The sequence below is a fragment of the Pleurodeles waltl genome, chromosome 6 (assembly GCF_031143425.1).
Source record: "Pleurodeles waltl isolate 20211129_DDA chromosome 6, aPleWal1.hap1.20221129, whole genome shotgun sequence".
Classification (NCBI taxonomy): Eukaryota; Metazoa; Chordata; class Amphibia; order Caudata; family Salamandridae; genus Pleurodeles; species Pleurodeles waltl.
The window spans coordinates 1,065,616,746-1,065,633,279 of NC_090445.1; the positions used below are offsets into that span (position 1 = coordinate 1,065,616,746).

Sequence of the window (16,534 nt, forward strand, 5' to 3'; positions counted from 1 at the left end):
TGGACAAAATACCCGGCATACAGTATCCCACACCTGGCGTCCTTTATTAAATGGCAAATCGCTTAATCATCTTTCTGATTACATTATTAATTAGCAGGTGTAAACCATCAAGGTGGGTAAAGATCATTTTTAGCTTCCATATTGAGGATGTAGGTATCCTAGGACCCCACTCCTGTTTACTGGAGGCCTTAGCTCTCATTGTATGAAGTCTATTGGCTTCAGCCCGAGCCCAGAGCAAAAGGACTCGAAGCCACTGTCTCGTATTGGGTATTGGCGAAGCCTTCCAGGCCATGGCTAGCTGGCGTTTGAAGAGGACAAAGGCTAGAACTACAAACCGGTGTACATGTTTAGATCCGTTGAACTTTGGTCGTAAACCTAACAGGCAAGACTCTGGGGTGGGTGACAGCAGGTATTCAGTCATTTCAGTCGTGATCGCTGTGATCTCTGCCCAGGTCACCTGTAACGGTGGACAGTCCCAAACAATATCGTAGAGCCCGACATTGGGCTGTCTGCAGTGGGGGCCCTCAGTATTTGCATTTGGAATTTTTTTTTGAGTCCATGTGGAGAAAGGTAACTATGATGTACAAAGTTAAATTGGGTATATCTAAAGCGAGGGCCATGAAACACCTCCCTGATTTGTTGGAGGGCTTGTGTCCATGTGGAATCTATGAGTGGGTTAGGTAGTACCTTGTCCCATCTGGATTTTGTGTGATTCAGCTCAGTGGACAAGGCAGTCAATAAGGAGGAATACAATACGAAATGGCATGCTGAGCACGTCCGCATGTAAGGAGTGTATGTATGGCAGGTGTCAGTGCAGGTTCGATGTCCCGTACCTCCCACATTACATGCAGTTTCCTAATAAGAGAGAAAGTGTCCCGGTTAGGGTTACTCGTTTGGCGTCCTGACCCCCATTTCAGGTCTAGTAGTATTCTATTAAGTGTGTGAAAGAAGGACCTGGGCTGCACTATGGGGAGTGCAGCAAAAAGATATATTAATTGTGGGAGAATTAACATTTGGGCAATCGCGGTGCAGCCCAACAGAGACAGAGGGAGGGAAATCCAAAGGGAAGGGATCCACATATGGATCTAATCGCACGTTGTAAACTGCCTTCCTGAAGGGCACCCTCAGTATGGTAAACATGTATGTCGAGGTATTTAAGTGTGTCATAGCACCATTTGAGACGGGACCTGGGTACTACCTCTTTTTACTGGTCAGGTGTGGGGGTTAATGGAAATAGGCAGGACTTATTCCAGTTGACTTGCAGGGCAGATATGTAACCAAAGTCGTCTAGTAGTTTCATCAGAGCTGGAAGTGAAAACTCCACATCACACAAGAACTCCAAGGCATCATCGTCGTGCAAGGGCACCACGTGGTAGGTCGATAGGTGTAAAATCCCCCAATCCTCCACACAGAGGCGCAAGTTTGAGGCAAGGGGATCCATGGCAATGGCAAACAAAAGAGGTGACAATGGGCATCCCTGATGAGTGCCACGTTGGACGGGAAAGCTGTGAAATCAAGTATCCTGTTTTAACCCGAGCAGTAGGATTAGCGTATAAAGTGTATATCTGTCTCAAGAAACCAGGACCGAAGCCCACGTGTTCTAATGTATCTAATGCATGGTTTCAGCTTAAGGTGTTGAATGCTTTTTCTATGTCAAGGGACACTGACACTCTGCTCTGTGCCCTTGGGTGTGTTGCATGGATCATGTGCAGTAAGCAGCGGATATTGAGGAAGGTGTTTCGTACCAGTATTGTTAGACTTTTCATCCTTAGTGTGGTCTCCCTTAACTTTTTGCCTCTGTTCCCTAAGAAGTACAGGCAGTGGGTGACCATTAATGGACAGAGGGTGGAGGCTCTGAGAGACACCAGAGCCAGCATGAATACAGTGAGGAGTCAGCTGGTGTCTGAAGAGCAGATAGATCCCTGGGTACTTCACCCAGTAGTTGTAGTGGACATCTCAGAGCGCCTGTGCAGGGTGGCGCAGTTTTCCTTTGAATGGGGGGGAGTCTCAGGTTCCTTGAAGATAGCTGTGAGTCCAACCTTGCCTGATGATTGTTTGCTAGGCAATGACCTGGAGGATTCCCCTGTTTGCGAGGCAATGACCTGGAGGATTACACTTGGAAGCATATGGAACACAGGTCTCACTTGGAGATGTTGTATCCACCCGGTCAATGGCAGCCCGTCAGGGTAATTAAGAGCCCCTGGAGCCTGAAACAGTGGCCCAGGGGACCGCCAAGAAGAGGAAGGGCAGGGGGCACAGGAAACCGGCCCCAGAAGTTCCCATGGTCTGGGAGGAGGCGGAGCCTGAGGGTGACTCCCAGGAGCCTACAGGGGAACAGGTGGCTGAACTGAGGGAGGTCCCTGAGCTGTGACAGTGGCAGCAGGAAGGGGGGCTCACCAGGGAAGCATTCTGTGCAGCTCAGAAGCCATGCCCTACTTAGGAGGATTTGCGGCAGCAGGCTGCAGACCAGGCGGCTAGCAAGGAGCCAGGATCACACTTGATATATTGGGAAGATGACCTCCTGTATAGCGAGCTTAAGGTTCCTGAGCCTGGGTCAGCCCGTGTGCAGGTGGTACCCCAGTACTTCAGGGCCTTCCTACTGGGGTTGGCTCATGATGTGCCTTTAGCTGGACATTTAGGGCAGGACAAGACCTTTGAGAGGCGTGTCACCCCCTTTTACTGGCCCCTAATGCGCAGGCACTCAGATGCACATTGCAGGTCTTGTCAGAGTTGTCAGGCAAGTGGCAAGAGTGGGAGGAAATGTAAGGCTCCCCTCCAGCCTTTGCCTCTTGATAGTACTCTCTTTGAGAGGGTAGGTATTGACATTGTGGGGCCTCTGGACCCCTAGAGAGCCTTGGGCAACAGGTTCATCCTGGTCTTGGTGGACCATGCAACACGGTACCCAGAAGCCATTCCTCTGAGGTCAGTCACTTCCCCTGTGGTGGGTCGTGCACTGATGTTTTTTTTTACCCACATGGGGTTCCCCAAGGAAGTGATATCTGATAGGGGTACAAACTTCATATCCACATATATGAAGTCTTTGTGGAAAATGTGTTGGGTAACCTACAAGTTCACCACACCTTACCATCCCCAAAGTAATGGTCTGGTTGAGAGATTCAACCGCACCTTGAAAGGCATGATCATGGGCCTGTCAGAGCCCGTGAGGCGGAAGTGGGACGTCCTCTTGCCATGCCTTTTGTTTGCCTACAGGGAGGTGCCTCAAAAGGGACTTGGGTTTAGTCCCTTTGAGCTGATTTATGGCCACCCTCTGAGGGGACCGTTGATGCTGGTCAAGGAAGCTTTGGAGAAAGCTCCTAGTAACCCCCCCCCAGAATGCATTCAGTTACATGCTGGCTTTGAGAAACCAGACTGCCCGCTTCAGGAGTCTCGCTCAGGAGAACCTGGAAGCAAGCCAGGAGGACATGAAACGCTGGTCTGACCAGAATGCCACTCTGGTCGAGTTTCAACCTGGACAAACAGTGTGGGTGATGGCACCAGTGGAGCCTAGGGCACTCCAGGATAAGTGGCCTGGGCCATTTGAGGTGGTGGAGCGCAAGAGTGAAGTCACCTACCTGGTGGACTTGCGGTCCTCAATGAACCCTATTTAAGGGTCCTGCATGTCAACCACCTCAAACCTCACTTTGAGCGGACTGAACTGTCCATGCTTCTTGCAACAGATGATGGGGTAGAGGAGGAGAGTGAGCCTCTTCCTGACTTTCAGTCTACAAGAGAAAAAGATGGGTCAGTGGAGGGTGTGATCCTCTCCCCCTCCCTGACTGAGGAGCAGCAAGGTGACTGTCGCCACGTGTTGGGACAGCTTTCCTCACTGTTTTCCCTGATCCCAGGAGTCACACACTTGTGCACACATGATGTGGACACTGGGGACAGTACACCCATTAAACAGAAGGTTTACAGGGTGATTGACAGGGTCAGGGCATGCATTAAGGATGAGGTATCCAAAATGCTTGCCCTAGGGGTTATTGAGCACTCCAGCAGTCCTTGGACCAGCCCAGTGGTATTGGTACCAAAGGCTGCTGCACCTGGTGCCACTCCAGAACTCAGGTTCTGTGTGGACTACCGGGGACTCAATGCGGTCAGCAAGACTGACTCACACCCCATCCCCTGAGCTGATGAGCTCATTGACCGGCTAGGGGCTGCAAAGTACCTCAGTACGTTTCACTTAACATCTGGATACTGGCAGATTGCCTTAACTGAGGGGGCCAAGGAGACGTCAGCATTTTCTACCCCAGATGGGCACTTGCAGTTTAAAGTGATGCCATTTGGGATGAAGAATGCCTGTGCCACCTTTCAGATGTTGGTCAACCAGGTGTTAGGTGGGCTGGATGAGTTCAGTGCCGCCTACCTGGATGACATTGCTGTGTTTAGTTCCACATGGGAGGAACATCTGCAACACCTCTGGAGAGTGCTAGAGGTCCTGCAGAAGGCAGGCCTCACTATTAAGGCGAGCAAGTGCCAAATAGGGCACTTAGGACACCAGGTGGGGAGTGGCTGGGTGGCACCCCTACAGCCTAAGATTGATACCATTCTGGCTTGGGAGCCTCCCAAGACCTAGACTGAAGTGAGAGCCTTTTTAGGTCTCACAGGATACTACAGGAGGTTTGTTAAGGGATATGGTACCTTGTTACCCCCTTAACTGAGTTGACTTCTGAGAAGCAACCCAGGAAAGTGATCTGGACAGATTACTGAAGACACCTGACTACTCCAAGGAGTTTGTTGTGCAAACAGACGCCTCAGAGCATGGTATTGGAGCAGTACTCGCACAGCTCAATGAAGAGGGCCTAGATCAACCCGTAGCCTTCATTAGCAGGAGGTTACTACACAGGGAACGTAGGTGGAGTGCCATAGAACGCAAAGCGTTTGCTATGGTCTGGGCCCTGAAGAAGCTAAGACCCTACTTGTTTGGGACTCACTTCCGAGTTCAGACCGACCACATGCCCCTCAGATGGTTAATGCAGATGAGGGGTGAGAATCCAAAACTGTTGAGGTGGTCCATTTCCCTACAGGGGATGGACTTTATGGTGGAACACCGTCCTGGTACAGAGCATGCCAATGCTGATGGTCTGTCCAGGTTCTTCCCCCTTAGTAATGAGAACTCCCATGAGGTTCGGTAGTTGCTCCCCACTTTCAGCTGGGGGGGACACGTGTTATACTTTTCATCCTTGGTGTGGTCTCTCTTAACTTTTTGCCTCTGTTCCCCAGGTTATTGATGTGTGCTGGACTCTGAATTTGCTGTTTTTGTTACTCTGGGCACTTTACCACTGCTAACCAGTGCTAAAGTGCAAGTACTCCTTTACAAAATGTGTATGTGATTGGCTTATACATGATTGGCATATTTGATTTACTAGTGAGTCCCTAGTAAAGAGCACTGGAGGTGCCAGGGCCTATAAATCAAATGCTACTAGTGGGCTTGCAGCACTGGTTGTGCCACCCACATAAGTAGCTCTGTAACCATGTCTCAGACCTGCCATTGCAGTGTTAGTGTGTGCAGTTTTAACTGTAAATTCGACATGGCAAGTGTACCCACTAGCCAGGCCTAAACCTTCCCTTTTCTTACATGTAAGGCACCCCTAAGGTAGACCCTAGGCAGTCCCAAGGGCAGGGTGCAGTGTATGGTTAAGGTAGGTCTCTGATCTCACAATTTAAAAAAACATTTTTTTAGTAAAGTTGATTTTAAGATTGTGTGTTTGAAAATGCCACTTTTAGAAAGTGAGCATTTTCTTGCTTATACCATTTCTGTGACTCTGCCTGTTTGTGGATTCCCTGTCTGGGTCAGTTTGACAGTTGGGTTGGTTGCACTTCACACTAGATAGTGACACAAAGGAAGCTGGGGTATAGTTTGCATTTCCTGATGAGCCATCTGTGCTAGGAGGGAGGGGAAGAGTGGTGACTTACACCTGAAAGGGCTGTGCCTGTCCTCACACAATGCAGCCTCTGACCCCCTGGTGAGTGTCTTGGGCCTGGCCTGGGCAAGGCAGGATTGCACATTCAAAAGAGACTTTACTTTGAAGTAGACCTACTTCAAAGGAGAAATTGGTATAAGAAGGGCACCCAAAACCACAGACTTTAGAACACTTCTGGAAACAAGAGGAACCTCTGCCTGGAGAAGAGCTGAAGAGCTGAGGAAGAAGAGCTGCCCTGCCTGTGACTGTGCTTTGTGGAGCTATCCTGCAGTTGCTGCTTCTGCCAGAGTAAGAGGGCAAAGACTGGACTTTGTGTGCCTTCCATCTTGTGAAGAAATCTCCAAGGGCTTGATTTAGAGCTTGCCTCCGGTTGTTTGAAGTCTCAGGGACAGCAAAGACTTCTCTCTGCCAGCACCTGGAATCTCTGGGGAGACTCCTGCTCTGACAAGGGGCACCCTATCGAGTCCCTGGGCCCTTGAAAGGAAAGCTGGTGGAAATTCAATGAAAATCGACTTCGGACGACTTCAGACCGACACTGCTGCTGAATCCGGTGACGCTGCCTGCACCCAACTCCGTGATCTTCGCTGGAATGCTGGTGTCGGATTGTTGGGAACGACTCCGTCACGACACTGTGTTAACACCTCATCAAAGCATTTTGTGTTTCTAAGCGCACATCTTTTGGGTCTCAACCTTGTTTGCAGAGGACCGTTATTGTGGTTTCCTGCATCAATGCTGGCAGGTAGGTATTTGAATGTGCTTCCTGGTATACTTCTAACAGAAGATGGGCTAAAGTTGCTGTAAATGCAGCATAATATTTGATGGGCAGACCATCGGAGTCCGGTGCTTTTATTCCTGGCAATTTGTGCCAGTGCTAATTTGACTTCTTCTAATTGTATTGGGGTGTTGAGCTCATTGTGCTGAAGTGGAGATAAGTGAGTGAATGATAAGTTGTGTAAAAAAGTAGATGCATTGCCTGTGATAAGATTGTTATCAGCTGCATACAGCATACGGTGATAATTGTAAAATTCAGCGTTTATCTCTTTTTGTGTGTTAAACACCTGCCCATCATCGCCTCATATGGCGCTTATCAGTGTATTCTGGTAGTCTTCCCTAATAAGCTAAGATTGCAATCTACCTGTCCTGTCGCCCTCCGTATGGAGTGTGGAGAGGTGTCACCAGTAATCATGGCTGGTGAGGTGCTTCTTCGCTTTCTTATAGTGTTTACGCACGGTTCTAAGATGCGAGATGCCCTCTGGGATGTTAACAGCTTTTTTTTCTAGTGACTGTAATTCTCTTTCTAATGTTGTTAATTCTGTAGTCAGGGTACGGCGAACACCCTATATAGCAGACAGGGAGTGTCCTCTCACTACCACCTTATGAGCGCCCCACTCTGTTGCTCTTTTGGAAGTAGAGCCCTTATTGTGTTCAAAGTATGCAGTGATGCACTGTAAGAGGCCGTCCCTGAATGGGGGATCGTGTAGGGCATAGGGTTGTAGTTGCCATGTGGGAATGCTCAGAATAGTTCTGTCCCATTGGAGTTCTGCTTGGAATGGGCAGTGATCAAATAAGGTGTTGGCTAGGTAAGTCGTCTGTGTGATGAGAGTGACCAGTGTCACTGTGGCAAGCAGCAGATCCAGTCGCATGTGGAGATTATGAACTGGGGAGTAAAAGGAGTACTCCCTATCAGTTGGATGCTTCATGCGGCATAGGTCGTATAAGTGTCTCTGCTGAAGCCATGTCTGAAAGTATCTTGATGTCTTTTCGCAGGGAGCAGTATGTAGTAGTGGCACCAAGCCTTCTGGGTCTATATCAGCCACGCAATTATAGTCCCTACACCAGAGGCAAGGTGTTTAAGGATCTGTGAATATCGTTGGAGTGAGGGTATCAAAGGATTCAGACTGGTTAGTATTTGGGGCATATATACCCATCAGCGTGAGAGGGGATCCATCTAAGTGGCCTTCTATGAAGACATAAGAGCCAACTGCATCAATGATGTGTCTGGTTACCACATAGGGCACTCCAGGGGCTATCCATATTAACACTCCCTGAGCATGTGCCGACGAAGTAGTGCCATAGGTTTGACCCGTCGATTTCATGCGTAACTTGTGTAGTTCAGGTTGTGTAAGATGTGTCTCTTGTATTAGAGAGAAGTGCACATGTGGAAGTTTAAGGTAGGAATGTACCCAATATCGCTTAGCGGGCGTAGCTATGTCACAAACATTCTAGGTGATGACATTATATTTTGGTATCCATATATTGTGCATGTCTGCCATGGTCTCTGTGTAATCTAAAGAAACAAAAGGCTGTTACCCCAAATAGTGGATTAAACAGTGTGTGCTCTACATCTAAATGGGCTGAAGCAACCCCAATGCATTTGCATTGACCGAGTACATGAGTGAGTACAGTGGCTTTTCAAAAACATAATAATAATAACTCAAGAAAGAAAGAAAATATATAACCTCTCCCAGGTCTGGTGACAAAGTTGTCCCCAGCCATAATTCCCCATTTACGAACCAACATAATTGCAACCAGATAGAAGAGCAATACGTGTTCACTTTCAAAATTCTAGGGGGCATGGAAAGTGGCAGTTCAGTAAGTCTGTGCTTCCGGTCTGTTGTAGGGAATGTCCCATCTAGTTAGTGAAAGTGATAGGAGGGTTAAAGTTACTTAGATTTAGTCTGTGCTTCCGACCTGTTGTAGGGAGTGTCCCATCTAGTTAGTGAAGGTGATAGGGGAATTAAAGTTACTTAGATTTACCCCATTTAGGGGTTGGCAGCGCTATGCAGAGTACGGTAAATTTGGCATCATTATAGATTGTCAGTGGATCTTGGGGTTACTGAAAGCCCGTGAATGGATAATGCTGTTGAGAGATCAGATTTGATTGTGTCTGAGATGGAGTCAGAGGAATGGGCATTAAGAAGGGGGTGAAAGAGTTAGAGCGCAGTTTCAAGACCTCAAGCACCGCTCTAACCTGTCTGTCAGTGGCCTGGTCATGTGTGGGCCAGATTTTGGCAGATTTGTGCTTTTGATGACTTCGATGAGGGACAAACCAGTCCCCCCAAGGGGTTCTTTTCAGTCGTCTTGAGTGCCAACCCTTTGGCATGGAGACAAGTCCAAACATCTTCCAGTGAGGAAAACACATGAGTAGCATTGCATGCTACAACAGCACGTAGTTTTCCTGAGAGCATATTTGATATTTAGGTTGCACACAGGCACGGCCCGTCCTTTAGGCCTTTTCCCCTCATGAAAAGTGTCTATCAGGCTGAACAAAGGTCAGCCTGACAGACACTCTTCATTTTCAGCTCAGACAGCCAGGAGTGAGACATGCACGATTTGCGCAGACTCCTGGCTGCCTGAGCTGAACTTTACTGGTCTGAGGAGGTCACAGCTCCTATGGGCGTGACCTCCTCAGTTCAGCAAAGGTGCCTCAAGGCCCTCCCCTGGGTGACAAGGAAAGCGTCACCCATTGACTTTGATCTGGGTGCTTCAGGTTTAAGCCCTGAAGCGCCCCGGGTGAGTGTCAATCAGTGACACTTCGTCACAGAGTGGGGTGGGGTCAGCAGTCTTACCCCATTCCACTCTGTGACGAGGCAGGGACTGCTGCCTTGCAATGAGGGAAGGCAGCAGTCCCAACCCTCCTGGGACCTCCGAGGCTGAAGGTGAGTGTGTGTGATGTTTGAAAATGAATGTTTGGTGCGTGCATGTTTGAATGTTATGAGTGTTGTTAATGGATGTGCGTGCGTGTGTGTGTGAAGGAATGAGTGTCTGTGATGTTTTAAAATGAATGTTTGGTGCGTGCGTGCATGTTTGAATGTTATGAGTGTTAATGGATGTGCGTGCGTGTGTGAAAGAATGAGTATGTGTGTGTGTGATGTTTTAAAATGAATGTTTGGTGCATGCATGCATGTTTGAATGCTATGAGTGTTGTTAATGGATGTGCGTCCGTGCGTGTGTGCGTGCGTGCGTGTGTGTGAAAGAATGAGTGTGTGTGTGTGTGTGTGTGTGCTTCCCGCCCGCCCCCTCCTTCCTAAAGCTGCCGGCCGCCACTGGTTGCACAATTTTTGCTTCACCTTTGAGTCGGAGTTATGAAGCTGTTGTACTTCTGCAGTGAATTCAGGGTATGCAATGATCAAAGCACGGTTAAATTTTACAGGGCTGTGCCCTCAGAATGTTTAGAGTATCAGGTCTTGATCGCGGAAATTGAGGAGCCTGGCAATGATGGGTCTCACCGGAGCTCCAGGCGGTGGTTGTCTGCCAGGTATTCGATATGCCCTCTCTCTGGAGAAGAACTTTGACATTTTTTCACCCAACACTGAGTCAACCAGCCAATTCTCCACAAACAGTTCTGTGTTAGGGCCCTCGGCTTTCTCAGGAAACTCCAGCAAGCGAATATTGTTGCACCGGATCTGCCTTCGGCATCTTCGGCACAACAGTGCAGGGAGGCAACCTCCTCGCTGAGAGTCTTCACCTGTGTTTGTAATCCTTGCAGAGTGGGGCACGGCGTAGTCAATGTCAATTCCATGTCATTCACACGTTCAGTTAATTTACGGTGATCAGCGCATAGTAGATTGACCTCTAGTGATACAGGCCCTCATTATTACTTGTGTGGTCAGGAAACCGCCAGTGTGGTGACCTGACCGCAGGGGCTATTAGGAGTTTCCCACTGGGTCAGCGGGTGGAAACAGAGTTTCTGCACCCTGGCTCAGCAGAAAACAGCCCACAACATTGATGTAGGCAAATAATAGAGCGGCAATGTTGCAATGCGTCGGGTGCAGCAGCCAAGCAGACAGTGAAAAGCGCAATGGAGCTGGCCATGGGGGCCAAGTGCATGGGCCCCTATGGGGGCCCGGTCCCCGTCTCTGCCAGCTGAGAGGGCACGCATAACCCCCAGGGCGCTGTCCTGGCGAATTGAGACCACTGGCAGCGCCAGGCTGTCAGCTATTGAAAAAGTGGCTGTGCCAGTGGTCCGACCGTGAGTATGGCAGTCCTAGGACCGCGAGACACGTAATGAGGGGCATAGTGTCCATTCTAGTTTACTAGTTTACAGCGAGGCTTTAGCATCAAGGATAGCCTGTAGTATTTTGTCAAATTGTGCAGAATGTGGTTTGAGGGTGTTTTCTATATGCTGCAGGGCATCCCCTGCACAGTCCTGGGAGGAGGACATACCTGCCACTGTCGATTTTGTCAATTTTGTTTCCACCACAATAATGGGCCCCACTGGAGTTCACCACCACGGTTAGTAGTTATAGGAGTGTGGCGCTGTGCGGAAAAAATAGAGAGGGTGGCTAGGAGTCTGGGGGTTCCAACATGTAGCAACTGTACAAAAGTGTGGAGCGGCGCAATTGCGTTCTATCTCGTCTTCTATAAATGTAGGTTGGTCCTTCACATACTGAGGAAGTCGCTGTTATCCTTCTTGTCCTCTATAACATGACTCCACAATGTCCTGGGCCAGAAGCGGGGGGCTTGGGCCCTAGAAGACAGGCGGAATGGGGTTGGAAAAACCCCCACAGACCAGCACTCGTTGTTACCTCAGCTGCACCTCATGCCCGGTCACCAGTGAAGATCCGGGCGGGCAAGCTGCAGGTTGTATGTGCTGTGGGTGGGGGACAAAAAGGAAGTGCCCCACCAAGGCGGACCACTGACGGTCTGAGCCACCAGCAGTCAGTCGGGAGATACCCACCTGTTCCAAGTCCGTGCATCGGTGAGTAAGAAGGGGAGGAGCAGTGCAGATGCACACACACAACACTCCCCAGTTAGCGGCGAGAGTCCAGTGCTGCAAGCGTCCTCTGATGCAGGAAGACTTCCATTTGAGCAGCAGGCCCCTCCGTTTCAGGCTGCCAATGAGACATCAAGAGGGTGGCACTCAGGAGGGATCATGGAGGCGGCGATCACTTTCTCCCATGGGCCACCAGCAGTCGCCTGCAGGGAGTACGTCTGCCCGCCACGGGCCCAACCAATGGAAGAGGTAAGGACCGAGGAGAAGGCTCGGTATAATTTATGCTCACCGAAGCCCTCCGAATCAGTTGTGCAGGATCACAGCATGTCAGGTCGTGTGTAGCCACCCTAGGCCGATGGCAGGCACTCCCCACCGGGTCGCTGGTGTCTGATAGGTGAAGTAAGCTGCAACACAAGCGCGGCGCTCCTTCGGGGTGCCGAGTCAACACTCCATCATCGCTCACACTCCCAGTCCGCTGTTGACGTACGGTGATACTTGAAGCTCTTACAAGATAGTGCTGGCAAGTTGCAGGCAATACCTTGGTGGATGGGATGAATTATTTGTAGGCCTGGCAAGAGAGGTAATAGCTTTGCTGCACCAGCTGGCAGATTATAGGCCCATTCAGGGGGTAGAAAACTCCAGTTAGAGGAAGAGGATGGGCTGTACTCTTCATAGATCAACTAATCCTTGTGTGGGAATAAAAGAATACAACTAGCTACTCTGCTGCATATACTCTTCATTTATTTGAGATATATATTTTTACAATATTTAACTGATCAGTGAAGTGAAATGTAACAATGTGATGTATATACTGTGCCAGTAGCTCCAATTCATTAAATGAAAATAAGATTATGATGTTTTTGCACAAAGGGGTGGTTTAAAAGTTTTAATGTAAAAGGAAACAGTCAAAAGCAAGATGTCTTGGTAATGCAAAGGGCAAATATGGGGGCAAGGCTTGTGAGGTGATCAACTGTGTCAAAGTCAGAAAGGAGTTAAAAGAGAATGAGGAAAATAAGTTGGCTGTGTTGAGGTCCTTTAATGTTAATGTTGCAGATGCAAAGATGGATCAGTGGAAATGTGGCTGGGAATTGCTGAATAAAAATATATAGTTTATAGAAATGATCTGTTATACTCTGAGCTCTGAAAAGGTGCACAAGGAGTGGTTTTGTTTTCCACTGACCTTTTTAAGTAGTGGGATTATAAGTAATGCTTTGAAGCAGAGGGGATTTTTCTCATCAAGGGATGTCCTTGCTACAATATTTACTTTTCAAAATATTAACAAGCTCTGACAATGTGATTGGATTATATTGACAGTGAACATGAAAAACCTAGTTGTTATTTTCATTATCACAGCCTAGTGTTTCAGTGCAATGAGTTAATGTCTTCTTTTTGATCACTGCCTGAAATGGGACTATAGTCTGCCTTCCAAGAGTTAAATTCCTGGCCTTACGCATTTTTCCTCTACATCTAATATGTGGTGATAGAAGGTATTCTTACAGTTTGATCACATCCCCTGTACTGGTGACAGACTGTCCAGAGAGTGTTTCCACCTGGATGGCAATGGGTTCCTTGCACATGTCGATTAGAAATTTCTTCTGAAGTAGGCACATAAGTTCATATTCTCCTCTGTTATCTCTTGTTGTATAAGCATTTAGCCACTTTGTCTGGCACTCTGGAAGAGAAGCAAAAAACAGAGTGAGGAGTTCAGTAATGACTAAAGTCAGCACTTAATCTTTTTTTTATAATTTACCTTGAATTCTAATTGTAGTAGTTTGTGCCATAGCAATCACAAAGTCCACACTGTAACAAGCCAAATCCATATTACCCTCCTTATTAGGAGTGCCTTCATTGAAATGTGTGCCAAGTCTGGGGAGTTCGTAAGTACAGCAGTGACTGACTTGCATGCCAGTTACCTTGGTGTTTGATGTTATCAGTGTGATATTTGCTAAATGTTTTTATCAAGCTGGCTTCAAAAGGTTGACACTTATTTTGATGTTTGGGTGCAGTCCATCAGTATATGACCTGTAACTATTTTGATGATGTTAACCAATACAAATCTGACACCTCTGGACTCCAGTTATTGCTTATATAGTCTCCATGTTGCTGCAAGATTTATGAAAATAACTCTGGGCCCATTCGAGTAGTAATTTGAAATGTATTTTTCCTGGTATAGCCAATCTCCACTGCAGATATTTTCCTTGGCTTTAAGCAATGTTTCATTTTGGAAAGGTTTCAGAAAACATCACCTGTTTACTTTAGGGGTCAGATTCTCCCTAGCTAACTTCAATCAACTTGAGGACCAATTTATCGTATTTCTGCTACCCATTAGGAGTAGATGTCACGCCACGTGCTTACTAAGTTATGTAATTTTTGTTAGCCAAAGACGGTTCCACAAAGACGGTTCCACATGTATTGTACATTGGCTGAAATACATGTTGGCAGAAAACCAAAACAAATAATTGTCGGTAAATCATTCCATGCATTCCCATGAAAAAGGCTCCCTAAATAAGGGAAGTCTTCCCTCCTTTGACAATGATGCAAATTCATGTTCAAATTCAAGTTCAATATTTATATTTGTTTAAGTACTTTATAATAAAAACCATGGACAAACTGAGCTAATTAGAACACTGAAATAAATCATCTCAATTAAAAAATCAACAAACTGTAAGAATGGATAAAAACATCTTCAAAATGCAGTTTCACAACATTGCTTTCTGAGAACTCAGAAAACAAAATTTGTGTTGCCAAAACTGAACTGAAAAGTAGAACACGCTTTGAACAAATCCCGTTAGGTAGTCCAGATTTCCATGTTGAATATCAATTAGTAATATCTGCTTACAATGTATCTTTATGGTAAGATATTTGCATATTTATTGGTAATACTTAAAACCTGACATGGTGTGAATCTCAAGGTACTGCTCAAGAACTAGCACTATTAAGTATGCTGCATTTTCACAACTCCAGTCTAGCTAGTATGCAGAATCCTCAATTAACAATTGAGGATTTTATAAAAGGCACATAATCCCAGTCTCTCACCTGTACAAAAATCTCCTGAACAGAGGAATTTGACTCTGTAATCATTGCATTGACTACCAATTTGATCTTTGTTTAGGCAGATGAGTCCAACTGAAGCATTTAACCTGAAAGTGAAGACAGTAAAAACAAGTTAGGCTTGATGCATAGATCAATGGTTTTTGTGCAGTGGCAGTGATTGTATGTCACGGAAAAGAGGTAAACAAAATAAACCTACAAAAATATCACACTCACTGCATCACCTACCATTAGCTCATGAAGATAAGTATATTTTTAATATTGTTAACTCTGCATCTACTTATCTTGGCAAAATAGAGGTAGTCAATGTAGTGAATGAAATATTTTTGTCATGTGATCTTTTACAAATGATATAGTAACCTTCCATTGTGGTGATTCGTGAAATTTTTAGGCCGTTTTTACTTATCTAGAGGGACTGGTTAATCTCCCAGCAGAATACTTTGTGAGAAATCTGCAAGTTGTGACACCAAGTACATTCATTCATAAATGTATAAAACAATGTTGTTTGTGTGTTCTTCTGTTTTGTTCCTGTACCTCCTCTGTCACAATGCTCTTACGATCAATGCACAGAGCAGCAAATCAAATGGAGACATTTTCTCTCCCTTTCATAATGAGTGGATTCAAATTCAGTGCCTTTATAGTTTATAGAGTTTGGATAAAAACAAAATATAGAAAGGTAATCAGAGGGAAAGTGAGTTTTAAAGCATACAGAAATTATCTTTCAGATAGGGCAAAATTATATTCACAATTTAAATAAATAAAAAGAATTATCATAAGATGTACATAACTAGCCACAGGGGGATGTTTGATTGTGTTTAGACCTTCACTTTGTAGGAATGGTAGCAAGTGCAGTTTCCTATAGTTGGTACAAGCAGCACCAGAGGCACAAACAATACATTTTCCCTTTTATTTTCTTATGTTCTACCATGACCCCTCATTTGCTGGTACTTGTGCTTTCCCCCCAGAGAAACTTCATAACCGTTCTACCCAGTTGACTACAGTAGAGCTCTTTCAAAAGGCAATGTCATTGAGGTATTATAGCAGTGCTTTCTTGTTCTATTAGTCTCATTTTACATCTACAAAAGTTCGAAGAATTGAGAAACATTTTGCATGAATGAATTTTGTTTCTGTAAACTTTGATGTTTTCATCATCGCTACATATTATAATCTGCCTATAGCATTCGATATATACTTATTTATAGCTTTTTTATTCATTTTGTCTGGTGTGTTATTCTGTCATTTACATTTGTGTCCCTTTTTAAAGGGATGTTTATGGTTACAATTCAAAATCTAAATAAACACACTAAAATCTAAAAGTTAAATTGATCTTCACAAGAATAAATGCAACAAATAACAAATGCACTGCTACTGATCTGACAGATATTGTTACAGGTGAAATTACAAATTATATCACTGGTGAAATTACACATCACTTCACCATTGATATCACTGATAACATCACATTGGTGACAAAGAATTTCTCTTTTCTGCTTACTAATATTTGGAATACAGCTTATTTTGATATTTCTTATGGATTCCTTTAGATGTTAAAAGTCTCACTGAAGACCTTCAACTACTGATATGTATTGCCACACAGTGTACTTTCAGCAGCCATTCATATCAATAAACATAAATGACCTTACAAGCTAATTTGTTGGCACCATTCTCAACCCATGGTGTCTTTTGGTCCTTTTCACTGAAAATAAATGTCAAAATTTCACATGTTGCATCAGTCCTGCTGCAGTACAATATGACAGATGTACTTCAATTTACTGACAATATAGTTTACTCACAATTAGAACATTGGAATGTTGGCAGCTCCATTGAAAACAATGGAGTGCTCCGG

At 45.8% G+C, this 16,534-nt stretch overlaps 1 protein-coding gene across 1 annotated transcript in view; it reads right to left on the reverse strand.

The window, feature by feature from the left end:
• LOC138302077 (mucin-5AC-like) overlaps positions 1-16,534 on the reverse strand; it is a 263,254-nt gene that overhangs the window by 89,310 nt on the left and 157,410 nt on the right. The window contains exons 6-7 of the mRNA XM_069242465.1: positions 14,674-14,777; positions 13,135-13,309 (exon numbers count right to left, since the gene is read on the reverse strand). Coding sequence (XP_069098566.1) covers positions 13,135-13,309; positions 14,674-14,777 — 279 coding nt within the window. The remainder of the gene's footprint in view (positions 1-13,134; positions 13,310-14,673; positions 14,778-16,534) is intronic.